Source organism: Pipistrellus hanaki (assembly GCF_964339955.1).
Source record: "Pipistrellus hanaki genome assembly, chromosome: 1".
Lineage (NCBI taxonomy): Eukaryota > Metazoa > Chordata > Mammalia > Chiroptera > Vespertilionidae > Pipistrellus > Pipistrellus hanaki.
This window is the reverse complement of record NC_140503.1, coordinates 90,976,196-91,004,002: the sequence shown is the minus strand read 5'-3', so window position 1 is coordinate 91,004,002 and position 27,807 is coordinate 90,976,196. Positions and strand designations below refer to the sequence as shown.

Genomic DNA, 27,807 nt, shown 5'->3' with positions numbered 1-27,807 from the left:
CCCTTTGAGCCACAGTGCCACCCTAGGTGCACCAGCCAGGGAGGGATAAAGGGGGGTTGGCTGCAGGACGTGTCCGGCCCATCTAGCCCAGTCCTGCCCCACAGGCCACCTTCTAATTAATTTTGTTTCAATGTGCACAAATCCATGTTCCGGATCACTAGTAAGGGAAAGCAGCAAGTCAGCACTGGGGTGGGGAATGGAGAGAAGGGTGAGAAAAGTTGGGGAGTGAGCAAATGTCAACATATCAATCTGGTAAAAGCCCTAGTCGGTTTGGCTCAGTGGATAGAACATTGGTCTATGGACTGAAGGGTCCCGGGTTTAATTCCAGTCAAGGGCACATGCCCAGGTTGTGGGCTTGATCCTCAGTAGGGGGTGTGCAGGAGGCAGCCAATCAATGCTTTTCTCTCATTGATGTTTCTCTCTCTCTCTCTCTCTCTCTCTCTCTCTCTCTCTCTCTCTCTCTCTCATTTTCCCTTCCTCTCTGAAGTCAATAAAGAAATATATTAAAATATAATGAAAATAAACCTGGTAAAAGATATATGAGAATATCCTGTCTCTTATGATGACTTTTCTATAAGTTTTAAATTTTATCAGAATAGAATTATCAAAAACGTTTAAAATTTTTTTTTTAACTTTCCCACTTGCAATTGTCAAAATGATTCTAATTCCAAGTAACTCTGTGCATCACATACCTTTCTTAAATAAACTATGAGGTTGATATCACCAAAATTGCCAGGAGGATATCACCAAAATTCATAACAGAAAATTAGTTTTCCTTGAAAATGAAGTCCCAGGAGTGAATTTTAATTAAATCAATACAGTACTTAAATATTTTTTGGGGAAAAACATATAATGTGCCAATGTTTTCTTGCCAAAGACCCACAATCACTGCTCTATAGTGAATTCAGTAGCATCTCCAAGGTCCTGGGTGTGGTCGAGGGGTTTGGTTAATGACTCAGAAAATTGGTATCCCCAAGTCAGCATTTCCATTCCCCAAAGAACTGGGATTCCCCTGGAGCTCATTTGAGAATGTGACACATAGGAACCTTGGAATGATACAGCTATTTAATCTGTATTAAGAAGGCATATTTTTTTACTCCCCTCTAAGTGATAACATTAAACATAAAAGGTTTTGTTTCTCTAGAAGTTTCACCTTAACTCTGCTACTTAGTGGGATTGGTTTAGAGCCCACTAATTCCTGCTATCTCACTCTACATGACTCTCCAATGAGATAAGAAAAATATTCTATATAATAAAAGCCCACTGACTGAATGGCAGAATGACCAGATTGATCAATCAACCAGTCACTATGACATGCACTTACCATCAGGGGGCAGACACTCAACGCAGGAGCTGCCCCCTGGTGGTCAGTTTGCTCCCGCAGGGGAAGCATCACTCAGCCAGAAGCCAGGCTCATGACTAAAGAGTGCAGTGGCAGTGGTGGGAGCCTCTCTGGCCTCCAAGGCAGGTGGACTTCCCCCAAGGGGTCCCAGACTGTGAGAGGGTGCAGGCTGGGCTGAGGGACACACCTCCCCCCAGTGTACGGATGTCGTGCACCGGATCTCTAGTAGCTTGTATATTCACTGGAGAATCTAATAAAAATTTGTCCCAAGTTGCTATTAAATTATAGAACTTAAAATGTGAAAACAAATAAGATGGGCATCTTTGTTCATTTACTTTTCTTTTTTTAGCTTAAGACTTCATTATTGTACTATTTCAAGTTTTTCTTCCCCATTTAGAGAAGGACATAATACATATTGCAATGAGTATGGGGTCATTTTTCCATGTTTATCCAGGTTTAGTCAATGACAGTTAGGATGGCCAGTAATAGTAAGAAAAAATTGTCAGAGTATAAATAGAAGCCCTACCCAACCTGTGCTTCACTTGTGAGATGAAGAGGGAGAGGGGAGAAAATGTGTGTGTGTGTGTGTGTGTGTTTGTGTTTAAAAGTCAGTGAAACAATTGAGAAGAGAGGATATCTTAGGGTGGCCAGGAACACTGCTTGAAACTGAGCAACGGGTCATCCAGAAAAAGTGTTTTCAGGCTACCACACTTTTACTGATAGGTTTGCCTCTACATACCTACAGTTGATTCTTGGACATCATAGATTTGAACTGCATGGATCCATTTACCGGTACATGTGATTTTTTTTCAACCAATACTGTAAATGTATTTTCTCTTCCTTCTGATTTTTCTTAATAACGTTTTCTTTTCCCTTAGTGTACTTTATTGTAGGAATACATCTAACATATAAAATATGTTAAATTTTATCTATAAGGTTTCTGGTCAGCAGTAGGCTATAAGTAGTAAAAAGTTATGTATGAATTTTCAACTGTGTGGGGTGGGGAATCAGAACTCCTACTGCTACCTTGATCTAAAGTCAACTGTACTAAGAAATTATAGTGCAAACTCACTACATGTTTCTGACACAGGGAGCTAATACCAGGGAGATTGGAACTAACCTGCATCATAGGATTAGTGCAAATTTAAGAATAAATTCTCCCATAACTGGAGAGCTTTATGGGTGGAAAATATTGTGATGTGGCTTTAAAATTTTCATCTTATTCACATCTACTTAAACTAAATTATAAAAAGAAATGGTCAAAGAACATGTTAAATAACAGAAATAAGGTAAAGTGACAAATAAGTACTTAGTTTCCAAAAATGCTATCACCATTTAGAATTCTGTGCACTGTTAAAAAATTTAGCTTTCTTCCTCTCTTAAGTGATTTCCATCCAAAATGATGGCATGTAGCCTCAAGTAACCAGAACAAAACACAAAGAAGATCTCAACTACGTGTAGACCTCAAAGTAACCATAACTTGGTCTTGTCACCATCCACCAGCTTCTAAAATAAGAGGGGAATTAAGGAAAATCTTATTCTGGTACAGCCCTGCGGCATGTGAGGAAGAAGAAATTGTATGCTGAAGCTTAATAAAGAGACAAACAGTTCATTAGACATAGTGTGTGTTCCGTGTAAATGCTGTTTTCTTCTCTGAGCCTTTGAGTCATTGAATGTTGACACCAGGACTACTGAGGACAGAAGTCTCCTGACATTTGAGAAAACTGACAAGCTAGTGCCACTAACTGGTACATAAAATATTTATCTGAGAAGACTGTCAAGAGGTAAAAAAAATAAAAAATAAAAAAATAAATAAAAAATAAATAAAAAAATTTAAAGACATTTTTAACTTTCAAGTGATAACACATAGATTGCCTCTAGTGAATATACTTTTAACTTAAAAATTAGAACTCTTATAACTCAGCAATAAGAAAACAACCAATTAAAAAATAGTAAAAATATCTCAGCAGACATTTCACTCAAAAAGATATTCAGATGGCAAATAAATACATGCAAAGATGCTCTACATCATATGCCATCAGGGAAATACAAGTTAAAACAATGAGATACTGCTACACATCTATTACAATTACACACCTAGTACAAAATTCCAAAACCTTGTACTCAGCAAACGCTGGTGAGGATGTAGAGCAACAGAAACCCTCATTCGTTGCTGGTGGATATGTAAAATAGCCACTTTGAAAGACAGTTTGGCAGTTTCTTACAAAATTAAACATATTCTTACCATATGATCCAGTAATTGGTTCCTTAATACCCAAAGGAGTTGAAAAACTTCTAGCTACACACAAAATGAATACCTGTATATAAATATTTTTTGAGTTTTTTCATAATTGCCAAAAGTAGGAAGCCCTTTGGTAGGAAAATGAATAAGCAAATTGTGTTACATACAGACAAGGAATATTATTTAGCACTAAAAAGAAATGAGCTATCAAATAATGAAAACACATAGAGGAACCTTAAGTGCATATTGCTGAGTGAAAGGAGCCAATCTGAAAAGGCTGAATGATTCCAACTATACAACATTCAGGAAAAGGCAAAACTATGGTAACAATAAAAAGATCAATGATTGTCAAGGACTGGGGGTGGGGAAAGTAGGGATGAATAGGCAGAGCACAGAGGGTTTTTAGGGCAGTGAAACCATTCTGCATGGTGCTATACTGATAGCTACAAGCTATTACACATTTGTCCAAACCCATAGAATGCACACCACCAAGAATGAGCCCAAATGTAAACTATGGACTTTGGGGGATAATGATGTATCATCGTATGTTCAACTGTAACAAATGTATGTCTCTGATGGGGTTGCTGATAGTGGGAAAGGCTACGTGCATGGTGGTGGGTACATGCGTAAATCTTGGTACTTTCTGCCCAATTCTGCTGGGAACCTAAAACTTCTCTAAAAACCAGTCTATTAAAAAAGTATATGTGTATGTAATATATATGTTTTATATTTAAGGAACTCAATAATACATCTTTCGATTTAAAGTTGACTTATTTAGAAGAAATAACTCAAATGCCCCCTCTAATTTCAACCTCCTTTTTGGGTGGACATTGACTGGCTATGTGAGGCTGGGCTCACAGCCTAGCGTGCCTAACTTCAGAGGAAAGAAACCAAGGAGTGTAAGGGAAAAATCCACCTGCAGGAGTAGAAATGGGGAGTTTCCATGTGTGAGATGCACAATACAGACAGAAGGGCATATTAAGCTTTTATTATTATAGATATTTGACTGACTATAAATATATGAACTGATTATACACACACATACACACACACACACACACACACACACACAATGGAATTACTTCCCTAAATGAAACAAGCTTCCCTACTACTCAGAAATGACAATGAGGCTTAATATGTTTAGGCTTTCCTCACCTGATTAATAGGTACAAAAGACAGGTGTTTATGGGCAGCAGGTATAGTGGGAGAATAAGTAGAAGCATATACAGGTTCCTATAGAGCAAAGGGAGAGGATTAGAGTTGAGAAGAGAAGACTTATCAGAGCCGGGTGGGGAGGGGAAGAGACAAAAACAATGATTTCTCTAACAGAATGTTAATTTCTCATTGCAATTTTCAAGAGAGTCCTTCCCATTTGTTCATTTTTTAGAATGCTGACATAAATACACAAGCACAGTAAGTATACTCCAGTCAGTTTTATGATTTATAGAAGATACTCAGTTACAGAAAGGGAACCATGAGTTTAAACATTTAACATAAAATATCTAATTTAAAGCTTTCAAGGTTTTTTATTACATACTAAAAATAAAACAAAACAAAACAAAACAAAAAACAGGAAAGACACAGGATAGCTCCCCACTCTGAATGAAAGGGACAACTTGCCTTGGGATAAGAAACCAAACCCAGAGGGCTCTAAGGGAGTCACTCTGTGAGAATTATAGCTGCCAGGCATATTGCTATGACCCAGAGACACCTGTGTTAGAGTCAGGCTTACCCAAAGCAGATTAGAAACGATACTATCATCTGTACATCCTCCTTCTTCCTACAGGTTAAAACAGATAGGTAACATTGCAGAGTGTTGGAAGAGCTGGGTCAAGTTAAGATGTGACAGTCATTTGCCAGGATTTTGTGCCTGGGTTCAGCCAGAGGCATGCATGTACTCACACTGGCAGGCGACACACACCAGGCAAGCTTACCCCCGTCAGCAAGATGCTAAACTTTAACTTGGCCTCTCTTCCTCCTCCCCTCTCTCTTTAAACTGACTTCACTACTAAATTGTAATTTGGAATTTCAATGACAGCAGGAATGAGAATATGCATGTAGCAGATTTATCTTCCTTAAATTTTCAAAGACTCAATCTGAGGACATCATAGATCTTAGCTTAATTCACTGACCTGATTTTATGTTTTTAAAATTTACTCATTTTTATAATGATAGTTTTTGTGTGCCGTTTTTCTTTATTTTTTAATTTATCTTTGTCAAAGTATTACAGATGTCCTCCTTTTCCCCATCCATTGCCCCTCTCTTCCCCACTCCTGCACCCTCCCCAGGCCTTTAGCACACTACTGTCTGTGCCTGGGTTATGCATATATGCATATAAATTCTTTGGTTCATCTCTTCTCACCCTCACCACCCCATCCTTCTGAGATTCCTCAGTTTGTCCCATGCTCCCATGTCTCTGGATCTATTTTGTTTGTCAGTTTATTTCATTCATTAGATTCTACATATAAATGAGATCATGTAAAATTTGTCTTTCTCTGACCTGCTTATTTCACTTAACATAATAATCTCCATGACCTGATCTTACTGAAGGACAGCAAATATCAAATCCTAATTTGTGACCCAGAAGTAGACCCAGGATTGTAATGACAAACTCTGTACAGGGTTTTTATTTCCTAAAAAAGGCTGATATCTCCAGTGATTATCTTAACAAAAAGGCATGGGATTAACTATCTGTATGCCAACATGAGTGGAAATTTAAAAGAATTATTTGTTTAAAATAAGTAACTGCAATGTCATTGTAAAACTTAATAAAAGGAAGATAAACAACCCAATTAAAAAATGGGCAACATATCTAAATAGACACTTTTCAAAAGAAGACATAAGGAAGGCCAAGAGACTTATGAAAACATGCTCAAAGTCACTAATCATCTGAGAGATGCAAATCAAAACAACAATGAGGTACCATCTCACACCTGTCAGAATGGCTGTCATCAACAAGTCAACAAACAACAAGTGCTGGCGAGGGTGCAGAGAAAAAGGAACCCTCCTGCACTGCTGGTGGGAATGCAGACTGGTGCAGCCACTGTGAACAGTATGAAGTTTCCTCAGAAAGCTAAAAATGAAACTCCCATTTGACTCAGTGATCCCACTTCTAGGAATATATTCCAAGAAACTAGAAACACCAATCAGAAAGGATATATGCACCCCTATGTTCAGAGTGGCAGAGGAGTGGATTAAAAAAAATGTGGTACATCTACATAGTGGAATACAATGCTGCAGTAAAAAAGAAGGAATTCTTACCATTTGCAACAGTATGGATGGAGCTGGGGAGCATTATGCTAAGTGAAATAAGCCAGTCAGAGAAAGATAAATATTACATGATATCACTCATTTATAGAATATAATGAACAACATAAACTGATGAACAAAAACAGATCCAGCGACAGAAAAGCATCAATCAGATCCGTCAAACCTCAGAGGTGTTTTGGGGAGAGATCAACCAAAGAACTTGTATGCATGCATATAAGCCTAACCAATGGATACAGACACCAGGGGGGTGAGGGCATGAGTGTGTGTGTGGTGGGGAGGGGGGCAATGAGGCGATAAGGACATATATCTAATACCTTAATAAATAAAGAAAAAAATAAAAACTTCTGTCAAATTACTTCTTTAAAATGTCACTTTGTTTCATTGCATGCACTCTTTTGATGGAATGAATCACTCTGCAGGAAACTGTCCACAGATTGTGTCCATGTGTACACATTCCACATGGTGTGGACCAGGCCAAATCTACAAACCAAATGGCTTTAAAACTAATTATATATGCTATAAAAGCAAAAACGTTTAAGTCAGGTTAGCACTGCTCTGAAATAAGCCAGGAACAGGAGAAAGAAAAGAGGAGAAAAGAAAGGTGGTAAGGGAGACAGGAAGAGAGGAGAGAAGGAACCTGAACTCTGTCAGAGGAAAGGACAGAGTCCGCTCTGTAAGTAATTAGTGCTCCAATTTATCAACTCTGCTTTGGGGGACAGATTTGGAAAGCAAGGAACTGCTGTTAAGTTATATGTTCTCTGAGAAATGACTGATATTCCAGTAGGAAAAGGAACTGACTTAGTTCCCCAAATCGATTCATGGGCATAAAGAATATTTTCTTAACACATAGGCCCCCAAATGAGATGCTGGTCACTGCACCACAAATTTGTTTTCTTTTCAGATAAAACCTTTGACAGAAACAAAGCAGCTATAGATTTTTAAGGCATAAATTACTATGTTTATTGGACAGCAATTACCTGGTATTTTCATAGGGGCAGTTCAAGCGATTTAGAGTCCTGTCTCTATTTCCTGCCTTCTCTGTGTTCCCATAGGCCGGTGGTCAGCAAACTACAACTCGCGAGCCTCATGGGGCTCTTTGGCCCCTTGAGTGTGGCTCTTCCACAAAATATCATGGCTTGAGCAAGTCTACTTTAAAGAAGTGGTATTAGAAGAAGTTTAAGTTTAAAAACTTTGGTTCTCAAAAAAATACTGTTGATATTTGGCTGTTGACTAATGAGTTTGCCGACCACTGCCACAGGCTACAACTCATGGGACTATGCCTACAGCACACAAAAGCTTGCGGGGGACAAAGTGTAAAATGTGTGGTAGCCATGAATATGTGCTGTTGGATGAAACTGTGCAGGAGGTGATGACCTGGCTGTAAAGCCAGCTCCTTTCCACCTTGGTGGAAAAGACGGAGGGTTCTGGTGCTCACTCCCCTGAGCCGGCCCACACAGCAAGGCCCCACCTGCAGAAACCACAGGTCAAGACTGTCCTTGATCTCCAGGGCAGCACTCAGACTCCAGCACGCAGCGGTGTTTCTCAAGCACTCCTCAGCTGTTTGGGGACTGTCTTAAGACAGATCAGGTTTAAGGCACCTCACATCTGAGCAGAGTAGAGGTGTGACAAAAATTTACTGCTGGCCCTTGGGAAGAATTCAAGGCAAGGACGTATCAGAGGCCATTTGTTCTCCACAGAACTTGAGATGGCCCACTGTCTGCTACGAAAGCCTAAAATAGACTGACTTATTTTAACTTCAAAGAGCTGACTGTCTCAGGCCAAAGTGAATGAGGTCACTGGGGAGGAGTGGAGCAGTGAGTTCACCATTGCTTCCATTAGTCCAGAGCAGTAGTCGGCAAACTGCGGCTCGAGAGCCACATGCGGCTCTTTGGCCCCTTGAGTTTTCAGGGGGCTAAACGAGTACCCTCATTAAGTTAAGAACAATGTACCTACCTATATAGTTTAAGTTTAAAAAAATTTGGCTCACAAAAGAAATTTCAATCATTGTACTGTTGATATTTGGCTCTGTTGACTAATGAGTTTGCTGACCACTGGTCCAGAGCATCACTCACACTCACGCCCAGTCATGCTCAGGGCCCCAGTGCTTCTGTTGACTGGGATTTCCACTCCACCAGCAACTGCAGCCACCTTCTCCCATCACTTGATTTCTAAAACCCTTAGTCAAGGGTTAATGTAGTTTAGATCACATCCTCTACTCACAGCCTCTGGCTTTCAGAGCTGCAAATGAACTGTTTTCTAAGTGGGTGGAGCACTTATCTCCTTCTACTATCCATGATGAATCTATCTAGCTTTGTGTTTTGCACCTTTATTTGAATTTTCACCTGGCCATTGCGACTACCTTCTTCTCAAACTTCTTTGCATCTTCCAAAATGACATAAGTGTTAAAGTTATTTTTGAACCACTGATTTCAAGACTTTTTAAAATAAAGTTTGTGGGCAATGGGACCTAGTAGAAGGACCCAACTTTCTTTCACTTCAGGATCTCATTCTTAAAATCCAAACGTCAAATGTAGGCAAATCCAAAAACCACATGGGATTATATTTGAGAAATTTACTAATGACTGAGAATTAAATGTTTTAAGTCATTATCTTTAATATCATGTATGTTTCAAAAGAGAGAATTCAAATTGCTATTCCAATTTGACCTATAAAAACACAAATACTATATAAAATAGTGTCTGAACTCCCACCTCACAGTTCTGTGTGCAAGCATATTTGTGAGTTTCTTAATGTATAAAGGCCATATTCATAATTTCTCCTTTTACAGATGCTTAAGTTGGTTTTTCTTTTCTGTTTGAAGACTTTTGATGCTGCCTGTGGATGTGCCTGCCCCAGGTGTTCCCCTTGCCTCCTGACAGCAAGACTTTTGCAATCACCAGGCTAAGCAGCAGGAAAGCCAATATCTGTTTTGAAAGTGTGCACTAACTGATCAAATGCTGGTCATTATTACATTAGTAATTTAACAAATAGTCAATACTTTTGCATATCAATCCTTGCCAGTAATGATAATAATGCGTTACTTAATTTTAATTAAACTTGTAATATATCTTTCTGTATATTCTCAATAAAAGGCACACCTGCTCATTGTGAATTATGCTTACAATTATGAAATAAGATTTCACTGACTACAAAAATGATGTCCCTATTTTGTATACTTAGGTTTTAAATCTCAGTATAGGACATTTAAGTCCATAGTTTAAATGCAACGTATAAAGTTGTTCATTCATACAGGCTTTAATAACATTGTAAAGACAGAATTCATTTAAGAAGGTTTTAAACTGAAGTAAGAGTATACACTTCAGAATTTGGAAACTTGTTTGCTGATACATTATGCAGGTGGTACTGTTACCAGTTCTATGACATCTCAAGACTTTACCTTTTGCTCACCTGAAGCTGCTGTGAAACAGACTTTAAGTGTGAACTCAAAGAGTAGGGAAGTGCTAGCGCCTCACAGAGCAGTGATCAGTGAAGTCATGCATGCCTGTTTGATGCACTTCCAAGCATGATGTCAGTGCTTTTCCTAACACGGAAAATGTTACCTTCTTCTTGAGTGACTGTTCCACTTCTTGTATGTGCAGGCTACTCATAACAGTCACTTTGCTGTACTCCTGCTTTCTGGTAAGTCTGTTTTTCCAATCTTCCTCCCCACTCTTCTTCAGCAGTGCTAATCTAAGAGGAAAACATGTCAACCGAAGAGTTCAGCAACATACTCTTACTTGTGATAAAACCATAATGTAGATGAGTTAGAAGTCTTTGGCCATTAAATGACCACAGCTACCTAATTTTAATCTTTCTGAATTTCATTTATTCTGAAGTATGTCTAAAAAAAATAATATAGGCATCCCCTTCTAAGATGACCCCAAAGATTTTAAAGTTGAAGGAAATGCAAAGCTATAATTTACTTGCCAGATAAAAACTGCATTATCATTCCACAAAAGGAATAGCTGTTATTTTTCCTTCTCCTTGGGCTGAGAGCATGACCCCAGAAAAACATGTAGGCTAGTGGCCCCTTCTGGTCACTTGGTAAAACAACATTTAATGACTTACTAGGTAGTAACTTACTTGGAGAAAATATAGCAGAAATTGGTTTAAAAACTTAAAGCTATAAAACACTGACAATCTCTTAACATCGTATCTTTCAATTACAGGAAAAAGAAGATGTTTAAGACTGTTTCTCTTTCTGTATCCTGAGCCCTGTTTTTTTTCCTCCAAACAAACTTGGTCTTTTCAATCTATCCTTTTAATACAGAAACTTCTCTACAAACCCACTTTAAAAATTATTACTTCAACTTTCCTCAGGGGAAAGCTATACACAAAAAAAGAATCTAATTAACTGAGATTTTTACCTAACCTACTTTATTTCAACTATAGTGTGACCTGATATAAAGCTGCTTAAATGTTATAACCTATGAAAGGTTCTTTTGGTGAACATGAGGCTGTTTCAGCTAATTCTACTGTAACGAGTGAAGAATACTTAGACATTTAACTTAGATAAACATCTATACTAATAAAAGGGTAATATGCTAATTATACTGGACATTTTCCGGATGTCCTTCCTGACAAAGCTATTGTAGAGGCTGAGGCAGAGGTGGTTAGGGGCGATTAAGCCAGCAGGGGAGAGCAAGCAGAGGCAGTTAGGGGTTATCAGGTAGGTAGACAAGCAAGTGGTTAGGAGCCAGTGGTCCCGCATTGTGAGAGGCCCAGATGGGAGAGGGTGCAGGCCAGGCTGAGGGACACCCCTCCCCCCGACATGCATGAATTTTATGCACTGAGCCTCTAGTAGGAAAGATAAAAGGGAAAAAAAAAAAAAAAAAAAAGGTGATCCCTAAACTCATCTGAGCTAATGATCAACAACTTCAAAGATTGGGAAAAAAAATAATTAGACTCCCCTTTAGACTCCCTTGACCTCTCTGCCCAGCCTGCTGGGCTGTGCCTTTTAAATATCATTAACACATGCTCACATATAGCACACCAGCTCTAGTCTGGCCATTAACTCTGGTTAAGTAGCCTAGTCTCCCTTCCTTATTGGTCATTTTGGGAACTGGACTAGATGGTCTCAAAGAACCCTTCAATTAAGTTTCCTGATTCAATTAAGTATTTGAATTGGAGATGGGATGTGATATACTCCATGATAAAATTTTGCTAAACAAATAAGAAACATTTTGCAGTACTTGATAATCCATTTACATTTATAAATTCGTACATGATCACACCTTATACTTGTCCATTCATTCAGTCAAATAATGGGAAGTAAGCCATGAGAAAAAGAGCTCCCCAAAGGGGGCAGGAGTTTCAGATCCTTGCCCCGATCACTTCTTTCCCCTTCCCTTCTCTTCCTTTATGCTTCAGGACAGCAGTTGGATCTCAGATGTCCATTCTGTAAAACTGGTATAATGCCACCTTTTCTATCTGTGATATTGTGACTTACAAGAAGAAATACATATTTTGTCTTTGGCCCAGAACTCCTAAAACTCCTGGAATTTCCTAAGCGAGGAGAACAATAAGTGTCTTTTATTGTTAATGGCATGACTTTTGGGAATCACCTAAATATGGGGGCTAATGCCAGGAAAACCAACCATATAATTAGAAGGCTGAAACTTACAGCTCCACCCCTGACCTCTCCAGAAGGACCCGAGGCTGAAGATTGATTAAATTATTGACTATTTGCAACTGAACTTAATAATGCTTATGTAATGAAGCCTTCATAAAGACCCAAAAGGACAGGGTTCGGAGAGATCTTGCGCTGGTGGAACATGGAGACTTGGGGAGAGTAGTGCGCTTGGGACGATGTGGAAGCCCATTCCCATATTCCTTGACCTACACATCTCTTCCACTGGCTGTTCTTGAGTTACATGTTTTCATGATAAACTAGTGATCTAGTAAGTAAATGTTTCTCTGAGTTCTATGAGCTGCTCTAGCAAATTAATCAACCCAAGCAGGAGGTCGTGGGAACCTCTGAATTATACCTACTAGTTACAAATAACAACCTGGACTTGACTGGCAACTGAATTGGGGGTGGGAGGTCGTCTTGTAGGACTGTGATATCTGATGCTAACTCCAGATAGAGGGTGTCAGAATGGAGTTGAATTGTAGGACACCAGCTGGTGTTAGAATTGCTTGGCTATTGGAGAAAAAAACACATACGTTGGAAATTGAAGTCAGAATCTTACTAAGAGAGCCCCCATTTAGCTCAAGGATCAATTTAGTCTTAAATTCTATGATCAATGATGTTTGACAAGACTCTGCATGCTACAAAGGCTAGTTCATGTACTTGAAAACAAATTCTAAATCCCTTTCAGGGTTTTCATCTGAAGTTCAGTCTATATATACCTAAGATTTATATTTTCTCCGATTATTCTCAATGAGTCACCTTGTTCTAATAAGAAGAATCTAACAAAACGAAATCATGAAAAGATATAATTAGTATTTGCATGCTGCAGTAAAGCTTTCAGAGTTTTCAAAATTTCTATACATGAGACTTTCAAAAAGTAATTTTTACAGCCAAATGAAGGGGTGCTTCTAATTCATTGTCCTGTGCAGACAGTCATCTCACATATATTTCATGCAATCTGGTCTCATCTCTTCATCCTTGGCACAGACCAGTAGTAATTCATCTTGGCCATTTACCCTTTTAAGCCAATCAGATTTGATTTCAAATGATTTGAGAGAATTTAAGAAAAAATAATAAATTCATCGTTAGGAGTTAGACTATTAAAAATAATGCACTACAGTTTTGAGGACCTTCTCAAAAACAAAAAAACAAACAAACAAACAAAAAAAAAACAAGCTTCCAATTCTTTGGAGCAATGACAACATCATCTAAATAATCATTTGGTTTTCCTGGTGTCTGATTTGAGGAATTAAAAACTGACTTAGAAAAAAAAATGAGTTGGGGAATCTTTAATCACTTAATAGTCAAGCTTATAATCTGCTGATCGGCATAGCAGTTTCTAAGAAACTAATATTGTTATTTCCAATCTGACAGACAAGGAACAATGCACGAAGGCCCAGGATTTGGCTGACAGGAGCCACACTGTGTCAGTAGGTCTGGGAGATGTGGCTCCAACACAGGCATGTGCTGCCTCCCTCCAGGCTGGTTTCACAGCATTAGTGCATGAGCTGACGAGGCACATGTTTGCCCTCAGGTTTCAGGAGCAGCACAGAACTCTGCCTTTCTTATAATGTTCTCCCTACCCGCATCCCGGGATGGCCTTCAAATATTCCTCCATTTCAAGAACCTGAAATCTTGCTTCTGGATGTGCTGGCAGGGCCACCATCAGGGACTTCCAAAGACTACAAAGTAACCAAAATAATCTGGATGAAAACTGTGGTTCAATTGAGCCCACATGGTCCTTGGCCCCAGCCCTAGCCTATGGAATGCTAATGGTGGATAACTTAAAAATAACACACGTTGAAACTTTAATGTATTATTCTGTCCCTTTAGATTTCCACAAGCAGAGCAGAGCAAAAGACCTTTCCAAATGCCTTCTTGCATCCTGCAGTCTCATGACCCTTCTGACTCACCACATGCAGACCACCGTGTACTGGAGAAGGCCGAGGAGCTAAATGTCTAGCCTTACACATGACATAAACTAAGACCTATGCCATTCAAACGACTGTCAACACCTCTAACTCCTGCCAAGTCCAAGTGCTATTTGAAGGGCTGTGATGTTGAGAGCTTGGGCATCTGCTTAGTCTGAGGCTGAGAACCTAGCGAGTGGCACTGTATTAGCCTATTAACCCCAAGGCTTGGCCAGGGCCACCAGGACATGTGCTTGCCAGGCCGCCTGGGGAAATAAATGTTCACCCCTCTTGCCACAGCCCACACTTTTTCAGTGGCACTGACCCGACAGCCCTGCCTGACTAGAGCATGTTCTGCAGGCTCACAGCAGTCAGGGCCGGTCAAATATGGGAGGGGCAAACCACGTGCCCCTGATCTTCAAAGTGTCTTCTTCCCTCTTAAAAATGTCCCTGCATTTCAGAGAATTACTGCACCTCATAGATTTCAGGTAGGGCTGGTTAGTATTTACAATGCCTTGGCTAGTTTGCTGGTCAAAGGAGTGAACGGACGTGTCTTTTAAATGAGGAAAAGCCAGAGACCAAAAAAGGAGGGTTAAAGGGGAATGATACCTTCATCCCTAATTTGTACATAAACCTGGGGCCCTCTGGTGGCTGACATCTCCCCGCTACAAGGCAGGAACCCAGAGTCTGCTGGGGAAGCATGAATACAGCCTGTGCTGGGTGGAGGGCCACAGGGTGGGTGGAGGGGCATGCGGGGAACATAGCGCGGGACGCCAGCTGCTCTGCTAAGTCAGGATTCTGCAGGCTGGCAGGAGGCATGGGAGAGTTTTTCAATATTCTTCAACTAAGTCCTCACATCCTACCAATTTCCCAAAGTGAAGACATGGCTCCTTTGCCGTTTTTAGTAATCTCCCCCCTAAATATAAAAGCCCAGATTCGGTTGTTTCAGTAATAGTGGGTTCTAAAAGCCTAGTGTACTTTTAAAGAAGTATCAAAGGTTTTATCCCTAAATAACATAAAGATGATTTGATTTGCAATGCTTTTCCAAAGAAGTTCCCAAACAGGAACAATTTACTCTCTGACCAGGTATGAAACAGTGATTTTATTAATCAAATTAAAAAAAAGCAGATTGTATTTAAGTTTTATGCTCATTAGGGTTCAAATTTGACATTCTAGATGTCAGAAAAGATAAAAAAAGAAAACATACTTTCATATATGTTTCTTCATGAGCATCAATCATATTCTGAAAGAGGAGTGGACTGAGGTGGAAGAGTTGGAGTCAGCCCTGCTGTCAGTTTGGCTCACGGTGTGACCCTTGCAGACATTGGAACTGAACTTCTCCTTTGGCCAAATGAGGCAGTCAGAGGAAGTCAGAATAAGGTTTAAAAGTTCTATTTTATACTAGAGGCCTGGTGCATGAAATTCGTGCATTGGGGCGGGGGGGGGGGGTATCCCCAGCCCAGCCTGCACCCACTCCAAACTGGGACCCCTTGAGGGATGTCCGACTGGGTAGTCAGACATCCCTATCACAATCCAGGACTGCTTGCTCCCAACTGTTCACCTGATTGCCTACCTGCCTGATTTCCCCTAACCACTCTGCTGTCAGCCTGATTGATACCTAACTGCTTCCCGACTGGCCTGATTGTCCCTAACTGCCCTCCCTCCTGCCCTAGTCACCCCTAATTGCCCTCCCCTGCTGGCCTGATAGCCCCCCAGATGCCCTTCCCTGCACGCCTAGACGACCCGCCCCCCCACACAACTGTCCTCCCCTGCTAGTCTAGTCACTTCCAACTGCCCTCCCCTGCAGACTTGGTTCCCCCCCAACAGTCCTTCCCTGCAAACCTGATTGCTCCTAACTGCCCTCTCATGCTGGTCTGGTCCTGCTTAACTGCCCTCCCTTATCAGTAACTGCCCTCCCTTGTCAGTCTGGTCACCCCCAACTTCCCTCCTCTGTAGGCCTAGTTGCCCCCAACTGCCCTCCCCTGCAGGCCTGGTCCCCTGCAACTTCCCTCCCTTGCAGGCCTGGTTCCTCCCTCTGCTTTCCCCTGCATGCCTGGTTGCCCCCAACTGCCCTCCCCTGAAGGCCTGGTCCCCCCATCTGCCCTCTCTTGCAGGCCTGGTCCCCACCATCTGCCCTTCCCTGCAGGCCTGGGTCCTTCCCAACTGTTCTCCCCTGAAGGCCTCGTTGCCCCAAACTGCCCTCCTCTTCCAGCCCAGTCACCCCTAACTGTCCTCCCCTGCAGGCCTGATCGCCTACAACTGCCCTCCCCTGCTGGCCATCTTGTGGTGGCCATCTTTGACCACATGGGGATAGCCATCTTGTGTGATGGAGTGACTGTCAATTTGCATATTACCTTTTTATTATATAGGATGTCACCTCAAAAAAGAAAAGTAAAATCCCCAAAATTACATGGAAAGTATTTCTTATTTTAAATGGTTCAAGTTTCATTATCTCATTTAACAGGAGGGAGGGAATATAAACCCAATTTAGGGAAAAATAAATGGATTGTAAGGACATATAGTTTCAGTACAATGAAAGTAAAATTCCATCAAGATCAGGGGGAGCCCAGCTGGTGCGGCTCAATGGTTGAGAGTCAAACTAGGAACCAGGAGGTCACCATTTGATTCCAGGTCAGGCCACATGGCCAGGTTGTGGACTCCACCCCTATTGGAAGGTGTGTAGGAGGCAGCCCATCAATGATTCTCTTTCATCATTGATGTTTTTATTGCTCTCCATCTCCCTTCTTCTCTGAAATAGATTATATATATATATATATATATATATATATATATATATATGTGTGTGTGTGTGTGTGTGTGTGTGTGTGTGTGAGTATGTGTTTAGATAGATAGATCGATTGATTGTGGGGGATCACTGGCAAAATATTTATTTGCATAATTTATTATAAACACACCTGCTAAATAAAGTGCCCTGCATCCTTTTTCAAACATCATGCAGGCACACTTTGTTTTTTATGTGCTTCACTTTATTCATCTTCACAGATGTTGCATGCTTTACAAATTGAAGGCAAGACCCTCCATCAGTGAAAAAATTAGGGCTCTCTTTATTGTGATACTTGCTTTATGGCAGCGGTCTGGAACCAAACCCAGAATAAATCTGAAGTGTGTCTGTATATTTAACAATTAAACTGAATAGCAGGATATTTAATAAGCATTCCTTACTGTTATGGCTCTGAACAGTTTGGGGTCACCCTTGGAGACTGAGAGAGGTTCTGTCTCCCACTTGCCAGAAAGTGGCTGTGCACACAGAGTTGATTGAACACTTCCTGGCAGTTCCCAGAAACCTAGCAGCCATCCTTGAACTGCTCAGTCATCCACAAAGCCTAGGTTAAGCAGCTGCACCTTTGCTAGTATGGCATCTCCCATTTTCTAAAATGAGAGATTTACAGAATTCAAACTGCTTTCAGAAAGACACTAATACATTAAAAATGTATTAAAAATAGCAAATAAATCAATAATTATCACACCATGGATAGACATAAAACTTCACCAAAAGTCCTAAGACCCATCAGATAATTATGTACTCAAAGATGAGGAAATACCCTCTAAAAGCCTTTGAAAGAAGGAGTATCTTAGTTTTTCCCATTGGAATTTTACCCCAGAAATATTTTCTAATCTATAGAACATCAGAACTGCATGTAGCAATATTTTCATTAATATCCTTAAATGAAATCTCTTTTTTCTCACCTAACCAGTTATCATAGTTGGATCTCTGGGACCCAACTTCTTTGAGCCAGGTATCCACAGAGGATTCAGGCCAGTTTCCCATATTCAGGACATCAGTCCCCTCACTTAGTTTACCCCATCAGCCCTTCACTGATGCCTCCTCAGTCTATTTAAAATAAGATTTAACAACCTTGAAAATGGCACCATCTAATTAATATTTCAGGAATACTGTTCAAAAGCGCAGCTGGAAAAACAGAGTGAAAAATTTTCATTGTGGTTGGATATACCTATCGTCTTAGGTAGTTGAAATGTAGCTAAATGAATAAGAGTGACTGGAGTCTAGTAGAGCAAGAAACTTCTGGGTGGTGGGAGGTGCTAAGGAAGTCTAGGTAGGCATAACCCTAAGGAACTGATGGTAGAAACAATTCTGCTCACAATATCTTTCTTCTTGCAGTGTTACATCTTCCTAACACTATTACATCTTTTGCTACTTAATTCACTGAAGGTTAACAAGGAAAATACAGCTTGAAATATTTAGCTCCCATTCTTTGTTTCTGTCCCATTTAAATATATCCTATCATATCGGTCTTGTGCTGTGAGTGTTTATTAGCAAGCTGGGAGACAGCGAACACCAGAAGAAACTGCTGGGGGGCCGCTGACGGAGGTACCCCTCACAGGGAAGCACCACGCGGGCTACTTCCCTGCCCGGAGCTACCTACCGGCTTGGACGGGGAAACCTCGCCATCTTGAGAGGAAGATAGGATCCTGTCAGAGGCCTGAATATCCACAGCCGCAGCGACCAGCAAGCAGCTGTGACCCTCAGAACGCGGATCCCAGGCGGCGCGAACATCTGACTGCACTGGAGTGCCAGACTGCTCGGCGAAAAGGTCAGATTTCGCGGGGAAAGGGTGGAGAGTGCTCGCAGCAAAGACAAAAAGCCTGTGCGCACAGAACACGCGAAAGCTGGAGGACAAGGGCGGTGATTACAAGTAGAAGCCCCCACTGTTGGGCGGGTGTCACCAGTGAAAGTGGACGGGGCGCCTAACAGGGGAGATATCTAAAGAGCAACACATTTGGATCCGGCTCGGAGCGATATCGGAGAGTTGCGGGAGATTGGAGTTGCTAGGGCCTGCCCCCTCCCCCTTCCATAGTTCCTGCTGCAGAGAGGGCAGAGAAAAAAAAGCTGGAGAGGCTTTAGAGCACATGTGTCAAACACAAGGCCCGCGGGCCAAATCCAGCCCACAAGGCCTTGCAATGTGGCCCGCACCGCGCTGTCATCACTGCACTCCGCTGTCAGTTTATGACATTGTCAGTTTATGACTGTTCAGTAAACCATTCGGCCCGCGATTTAGGCTGGATTTTAGATTTTGGCCCCTTCTCTGATTGAGTTCGACACCCCTACTTTAGAGTCTGGGAAGTCAACCCAGAAACACTGCCCCCAGAGGCTAATTCACAAATTGACTCTAGTGTAATAAAAACAAAGCAAAACCTGCCTAAAAATCAGGACTGGATCATAACAATAGAGGAAGCGAATGACCTTCATTACTGCAAATTTTACTTAAATTTTTTAAATTTTATTATTTTTTTTAATTTTTAAATTTTTGTTTTTTATTTTTGTTTTCATATTTGCAACGTTTACTCAAGAAACTATTTTTTTTCTTTTTCCTCACTTGATTTTATCTTTATAATTATTACATTGTATATGTAATCAACATTATTACTACTATTAATTTACCTTTTTCATCTTATTTTCTTTTGTTTATTTTTATTATTTTTATTTCATTTGATTATATAGATATTTTTTTTATTTCAGGATTACTGTTCTACAGTCTTTATCTATCTTTCCTTCTCCAACGCTTTATTCTATCTCAACCCTACCTTTATGCCTTCACCCTCTTTCCGATCTTTTCCTTTGGTACCCCGTTTATCTTAACCCTTTCCTGCTCTAGATTTTCCCCATTCCTTCTGTCTACCCCCTCCTAAAATTTCACCCTACTTGTATATATCTAATTTCCAACTACCTGCTCCAAGCCCATTCACACCTCCCTTGCAGTTGTCCTAACAACAAAACAAAACAAAAAAACAGTCTTTCTCTCTAACTTTTTGAAGTTGTATGTTGAATGTTAACTATACTGAAGTTGTATGCTTTTTTTTATAAGATTGATTTGCCTATGCTTTTTGTTTGATTGTATGTTTTTGTTAGCTGGGTTCTAGTCACCATTATTGGTGGTTATTAATATCACAAACACATTTCTATTCAGTGCCTTGTGTGTTGTACCTGCTTGTGTTGTATTTTGTGCCTTTAAATCAAAGTAGGAGAGAGAGAACTACATAACCAGACATCCTAGATCATGGGAAGACCAAAAAACAGTCCGCAAATGAAAGAAAAGCAGGCTTCACCAGAAAAGGAAGTAAACGAGATAGAGTCAAGCAACCTACCAGAGCAACAATTCAGAGTAATGATCATAAGATGGCTAAAAAGAATGGAAGACAAATTTGACAATATGAGTAAGACCCAAGAGGAAATGAAGAAGAACCAAGAAGAAATGAAAAATGACATTGCTACTGTAAGGAACTCAATAGAAAGCATCAAGAGTAGATTAGAAGAAGCAGAGGACTGCATCAGTGAGCTAGAAGACAAGATGGAAAAAAATACCCAATTAGAACAGCTTCTGGAAAAAAAAAATTAAAAAACAGGGGGAAAGTCTAAGGGAACTTTGGGACAATACAAAACAAAACAATATTAGAATAATAGGGGTTCCAGAAGGAAAGGGAATTGAGGAAGAAATGGAAAACGTATTTCAAGAAATAATGACAGAAAACTTTCCTGAGATAGAGAAGAAAAAACCCACACAAATCCAAGATGCTCGCAGAGTCCTAAGCAAAATGAACCCCAGAAAACCCACCCCTAGGCACATTATAATTAAGCTGGCAAATACCAATGACAAAAAAAGAATTTTAAAAGCAGCCAGAGAGAGACAGAAAGTTACATATAAAGAAACCCCCATCAGACTAGCAACTGATTTCTCCACAGAAACTTACCAGGCCAGAAGGGAATGGGATGAAATATACAAAGTCATGCAAAGGAAGGGTCTGAATCCAAGAATACTGTACCCAGCAAGGCTATCAATCAAAAGTGAAGGTGAAATCAGGAGCTTCACAGACAAAAACAGACTAAGGGAATTTATCTCCACCAAACCAGCAATGCAAGAAATGCTAAAGGATCTACTGTAAAATTAAAGAAATTGAAAGCAAAGAAGGAACACAGGGGTATAGAATAAAAATGGCGTCAAGTCAGTATCTATGAATAATAACTTTAAATGTAAATGGACTAAATGCTCCAATCAAAAAACATAGGGTAACGGATTGGATAAGAAAACAAGACCCATATATCTGTTGTCTACAAGAAACCCACCTCAGAAAAAAAGATGCACACAGACTGAGGGTGAAGGGATAGAAAAAGGTTTTCCAGGCGAATGGAAATGAAAAAAAAGCTGGGGTAGCAATACTTATATCTGACAAATTAGATCTCAGAGTGAAGGACATAAGAAGAGATAATGAAGGCCACTTCATAATACTAAAGGGAGCAATCCAACAAGAAGAAATAACCCTGGTAAATATATATGCACCCAATACAGGAGCACCCCAATATATAAAAAAACTGCTGGAGGACATTAAGGGAGAGATTAATAGCAATACAATCATAGTAGGAGATTTTAATACCCCACTGTCACCCTTTGACAAATCATCTAAACAAAAAATCAGCAAAGAAATATCAATCCTAAATGACTTGCTAGACCAGATGGAATTAATCGACATCTTCAGAACATTCCACCCCAAAGCCACAGAATATACATTCTTCTCAAGCGCACATGGAACATTCTCAAAGATAGACCACATTTTGTGACATAGGCAAAGTCTCTTCAAATTCAAGAAGAGAGAAATCATATCAAGCATCTTCTCAGATCATAGTGGCATAAAACTGGAAATTAACTACAATGAAAAAAATCCAAAGAAATCAAACACATGGAGACTAAACAGCATGCTATTAAACAAGGACTGGGTTACCAAAGAAATCAAGGAAGAAATTAAAAACATCCTGGAAACAAATGACAATGAAAACACAACTATCCAAAATCTATGGGACACAGCAAAGGCAGTTTTGAGAGGGAAGTTCATATCCCTACAAGCCTATTGCAAAAAACTGGAAAAAAATGGTAACAAATGATCTAACTCTACAACTCAAAGAGTTAGAAAAAGAGCAACAAGAAAAGCCCAGTGTAAGCAGAAGGATGGAAATAACAAAAATCAGAGCGGAGATAAACGACATAGAGACCAAAGAAACAATACATAAGATCAACAAAACCAAGAGCTGGTTCTTTGAAAGAATAAACAAGATAGATGGACCTCTAGCCAGACTAACCAAGAAACAAAGAGAGAGGACTCAAATAAACAAAATCAGAAAAGAAAGAGGTGAAATAACAACAGACCCCGCCGAAATACAACGGATTGTTACAAAATACTACGAACAACTCTATTCCAACAAACTGAACAACCTGCAGGAAATGGACATATTCCTAGAAAAATACAACCTTCCAAAACTCAATCAGGAAGAATCTAAAAATCTCAATAGAGCAGTGACTTGGGAAGAAATTGAAACAGTCATCAAAAAGCTTCCAGCAAACAAAAGCCCAGGCCAGATGGCTTCACAGGAGAGTTTTACCAAACATTCAAGGAAGAACTAAAACCTATCCTCCTCAGACTATTCCAAAAAATTCAAGAGGAAGGAACACTTCCAAACTCCTTCTATGAAGCCAGCATCACCCTAATACAAAAACCAGATAAAGACAACTCAATGAAAGAGAATTACAGGCCAATATCCCTCATGAACATAGATGCCAAAATCCTCAACAAAATTCTAGCAAATCGGCTCCAGCAGAGCATCACAAAGATCATACACCATGACCAAGTAGGATTTATTCCAGGAATGCAAGGTTGGTACAATATCCGCAAATCAATAAACGTGATACATCACATAAACAAGTTGAAAGATGAAAATCATATAGCATATCAATTGATGCAGAAAAAGCATTTGATAAAATCCAACACCCTTTCCTGATAAAAACTCTCAACAAGGTGGGAGTACAAGGATCATACCTCAACATAATAAAAGCTATATATGATAAACCCACAGCCAACATCATACTCAATGGGCAAAAACTAAAACCATTCCCTCTAAGAACAGGAACAAGACAGGGATGCCCACTATCGCCACTCCTCTTTGACATAGTACTGGAAGTACTAGCCATTGCAATTAGACAAGAGGAGGAAATAAAAGGCATCCAAATTGGAAAAGAAGAAGTAAAGTTATCCTTATTTGTAGACGACATGATATTGTATATAAAAAACCCAAAAGACTCCATTAAAAAACTAATTGGCTTAATAAATGAATTTGGCAATGTAGCAGGATACAAAATTAAAACCAAGAAATCTATGGCATTTCTATGCACCAACAGCGAATTTATAGAAACAGAGACTAAAAAAGCAATTCCATTTACTATCGCACCAAAAAAATTAAGATACCTAGGAATAAACTTAACTAAGGAAGTAAAGGACCTATACACGGAAAACTACACGACACTGAAAAAAGAGATAGAGGAAGATGTAAACAGATGGAAGAACATACCATGTTCATGGATTGGTAGAATCAACATCATCAAAATGTCCATACTTCCTAAAGCAATCTATAGGTTCAATGCACTCCCCATTAAAATACCAACGGCATATTTCACTGACCTAGAAAGAAATCTCCAAAAGTTCATTTGGAACAATAAAAGACCCCGAATAGCCACAGCAATCCTGAGAAAGAAGGGTAAAGTAGGAGGGATCTCAATACCAGACTTCAAACTGTATTACAAAGCCACTGTTCTCAAAACAGCCTGGTACTGGCACAAAAACAGACATATAGATCAATGGAATAGAATCGAGAACCCAGATATCAACCCAAATCAATATGCTCAATTAATATTTGACAAAGGAGGCATGAATATACAATGAAGTCAAGACAGTCTCTTCAATAAATGGTGTTGGGAAAATTGGACAGGTACATGCAAAAGAATGAAACTAGATCACCAACTTACACCATACACAAAAATAAACTCAAAATGGATACAGGACTTAAACATCAGACGGGAAACCATAAAAATACTAGAAGCATCCACAGGCAACAAAATATCAGACGTATGCCAAAAGAACTTCTTCACTGATACTGCCCCTAGGGCAATGGAAGCTAAAGAGAAAATAAACAAATGGGACTACATCAAAATAAAAAGCTTTTTTACAGCAAAGGAAACCATCAACAAAACAACAAGAAAGCCCACTGTGTGGGAGAACATATTTGCAAATGTTACCACTGATAAATGTTTAATCTCCAACATCTACAAACAGCTTATACAACTAAATAAAAGGAAGATGAATGATCCAATTAAAAAATGGGCAAAGGACCTAAATAGAATATTTTCAAAAGAAGACAGAAGGAAGGCCAAAAGGCACATGAAAACATGCTCAAAGTCACTAATTATCGGAGAGATGCAAATCAAAACAACAATGCGGTACCATCTCACACCTGTCAGAATGGCCAACTTCAACAAATCAACAAATGACAAGTGTTGGCGAGGTTGTGGAGAAAAAGGAACCCTCGTGCACTGCTGGTGGGAATGCAGACTGGTGCAACCACTGTGGAGAACAGTGTGGAGTTTCCTCAAAAAACTGATAATGGAACTCCCATTTGACCCAGTAATCCCACTCCTAGAAATATATCCCAAGAAACTAGAAACACCAATCAGAAAGGATATATGCACCCCTATGTTCATAGCAGCACAATCTACAATAGCTAGAATCTGGATACAGCCTAGGTGCCCGTCAGCAGATGATTGGATCAAAAAACTTTGGTACATCTACACAATGGAATACTATGCTGCCATAAATAAGAAGGAATTCTCATCATTTGCAGCAACCTGGATAGAACTAGAGAACATCATGCTGAGTGAAATAAGCCAGTCAATTAAAGAGAAATACCACATGGCCTCACTCATTTATGGATATTAAAGAACATTATAAACTGACAAACCAAAAGTCAGATATAAAGACAGTAAAGCAATAAGCAGACTGTAAAATTACAGCGGGGAGAGTAGGGAGATCTGGGGGAGATAAGAGATCAACCGAAGGACTTGTATACATGCATATAAGTACAACCACTGAACACAAAACTCTGGGAAGGGAGGGTATGTATAAGGGGGGGGGGGCAATGTTAAAATATGTACACAGATAATAATTTAATAAAAAAATAAAATAAAAAAATAAAAATAAATAAAATAAAAATAAAATCATAAAAACAAAAAAATTAATAAATTAAGTTCCTGATACAAAAAAAAAGAAAAAAAAAGAGGGTTATCATCCAACCATTTCTCATGGGATAATTATGAGGTTTATGTTACAAGAAATTGTTTATCTAGTGATTAGTGTGCAAATAAGCCTTCTATTATAATTCGGCCCATCAGCATGTTGGCATAATAATCATTGTTGCCTTGAGTCCTTATGCCTGGGTCCTGCTATTTTAATTATTCTGGATCTTATTTAAACTTTATATCTCACCTTTAAAGATTCTTTCTTGAAAATGTCTTAAATTATTCTCCAATAAAATTAGAATTCTCAAAAAAAATAAATAAATAAAATAAAATTAATATATCCTATCATATCAATCATCCATCATTCTTTTGAATTAAATGATGTTACGATGTTGATACTCAAATGTAATCTCTCATAGCTATTACCTGATACAAAATTTCTAAGTGCAGTTCATAAAAGGCATCTAATTTACTTTCTGTAAAACAAACACAACTTAGATCTTAATCCCAAAAATTTATATTCTAAATGACCCCGGTCAGTGTGGCTTAGTTCTTTGGAGCACTGTCCCAAACATCAAAAGGTGGCAGTTTGGATTTCCAGTCAGAGCACATACCCAGGTTCCGGGTATGATCACCCATCAGGGAGTGTGCAAGAGACAATTGATTGATGTTTCTCTCATGAGGATGTTTTCTATCTGCCTCTCCCTAAAAATAAACAATACCAGTACACACTGATTTTCTAAATGAATTTATCTTCATTTTAAATGAATGTATCTTTGTTCTCTCAAATAAATATACAAATATGTATTTGTTTATAAACATCACATATGTCAAACACAAGGCCCGCGGGCCAAATCCAGCCCGCCAGGCCTTGCAATGTGGCCCGCACCGCGCTATCATCACTGCACTCCGCTGTCAGTTTATGACATTGTCAGTTTATGACTGTTCAGTAAACCATTCGGCCCGCGATTTAGGCTGGATTTTAGATTTTGACCCCTTCTCTGATTGAGTTTGACACCCCTAATATACATACTAGAGGCCTGGTGCATGCATTTGTGCACAGGTGGGGTCCGGCAGGCCCACCCCGATAGGGGCCAATGGGGCAAGGCCAGCTGAGGGGAGGGGCTGCAGGAGGTTAGCTGGTTGGCCCCGCCCAGATCAGGGTGTGGGGGCCTATCGAGGGCAGGGCTGGCTGGGGGGAAGGGCCACGAGAGATTGAGATGGGCCAATCGGAGCCCTGATCAGGCCTGTTGGCCACCACTGTGCACTTTATAGAGACTGGTCAATTCTGGTCAGTTGCCTTTTATAGATTTTATATAAACAGTCATAAACACTGAGTACATTAAATTTGATGCCATCTGGATCTGAAAGGGAAAGAGCCAAGCTCTCTGTTCCCATCACTGGATAGTAAAAAAATTTAATATAAAAAAATAAAATAAAACTGTAAACAGATGAAGCAAGCAAATGTCTGTCTGTGGTTTCCTCATATGAGTCTGGAACTGGCCCTCATCCAGCCTTATCCGAGCAGGCAGGGAGTCATTGCAATTCAGTCTTGACTTCCCCAAGGAATTCTAATATAACAGCACATCTCCTTATATAGCTGGACTCACTATTTCATCCCTTTGCTGATTAATCAGATCTCACCTTAAAAGTAAGATGTAATTCCTCCCTAATAGAATTACTTTGCAGTCATTAAATCTGATTACCTTTCTTTAATTGACATGGTTTTGCTGGGTGAATCAAGGCTGCCCTCCACTGTTGGCATTCTGATCTCTCCGGCAGCAAACATCGCACATGGATTCTTATAGTGCTTCTCCTGTGGCAGCTCTTCAGGCTCTTGCTGCTTCCAGGAAACTGGGGCTGCAGCTTGAACAACACTGTTCCCAGCAACTGTGCCGCTCTGCTCAGAAGTGGGTTCCCCGAACTCTGCTCCTGGGAAGGAAAGGAGTGACGTCAGCACTTACTCCTCCAGGCAAGCATTCTTCCAGCTGTTCACCCCCCAACAGTCCTGCATTTGCAGAGCAAACCGTGGGCATATAGCCGGCTACCCAATCCAGTGGAATTTATGCAAATCTGTGGCAACTACATGGCGTGAGAAAATCAAATTTCCCAGTGGACTACTCCATACAACAAAAAAATGATCTCTTCCTGTGTGTCAGACACAGGAAGTTAGCTTTAACTGTAAACTACAAAATGTTTCTGTTAGGTTTGATCGAGCAATTGAATTGATACTCCTCCCCGGGGAACTGGCTTTTCAGGTCATTTCACTGAGACCACATTTCACTTGTGACCACATTCCGTTCTCTCCCCTCCGGGTAT

At 39.9% G+C, this 27,807-nt stretch overlaps 1 protein-coding gene across 17 annotated transcripts in view; it reads right to left on the bottom strand.

Annotated features, from left to right (window-relative positions):
- The window catches only part of SVIL (supervillin), a 263,352-nt gene that overhangs the window by 40,767 nt on the left and 194,778 nt on the right, over positions 1 to 27,807 (bottom strand). For 14 of the 17 annotated variants that reach the window (XM_084875354.1, XM_084875358.1, XM_084875345.1 and 11 more), the window contains 4 exons: positions 27,195 to 27,420; positions 10,414 to 10,543; positions 5,317 to 5,364; positions 4,740 to 4,817 (listed from right to left, as the gene is read on the bottom strand). In XM_084875354.1, the coding sequence (XP_084731480.1) occupies positions 4,740 to 4,817; positions 5,317 to 5,364; positions 10,414 to 10,543; positions 27,195 to 27,420 (482 nt within the window). The remainder of the gene's footprint in view (positions 1 to 4,739; positions 4,818 to 5,316; positions 5,365 to 10,413; positions 10,544 to 27,194; positions 27,421 to 27,807) is intronic. The other 3 variants (XM_084875347.1, XM_084875348.1, XM_084875350.1) reach the window with 1 other exon arrangement.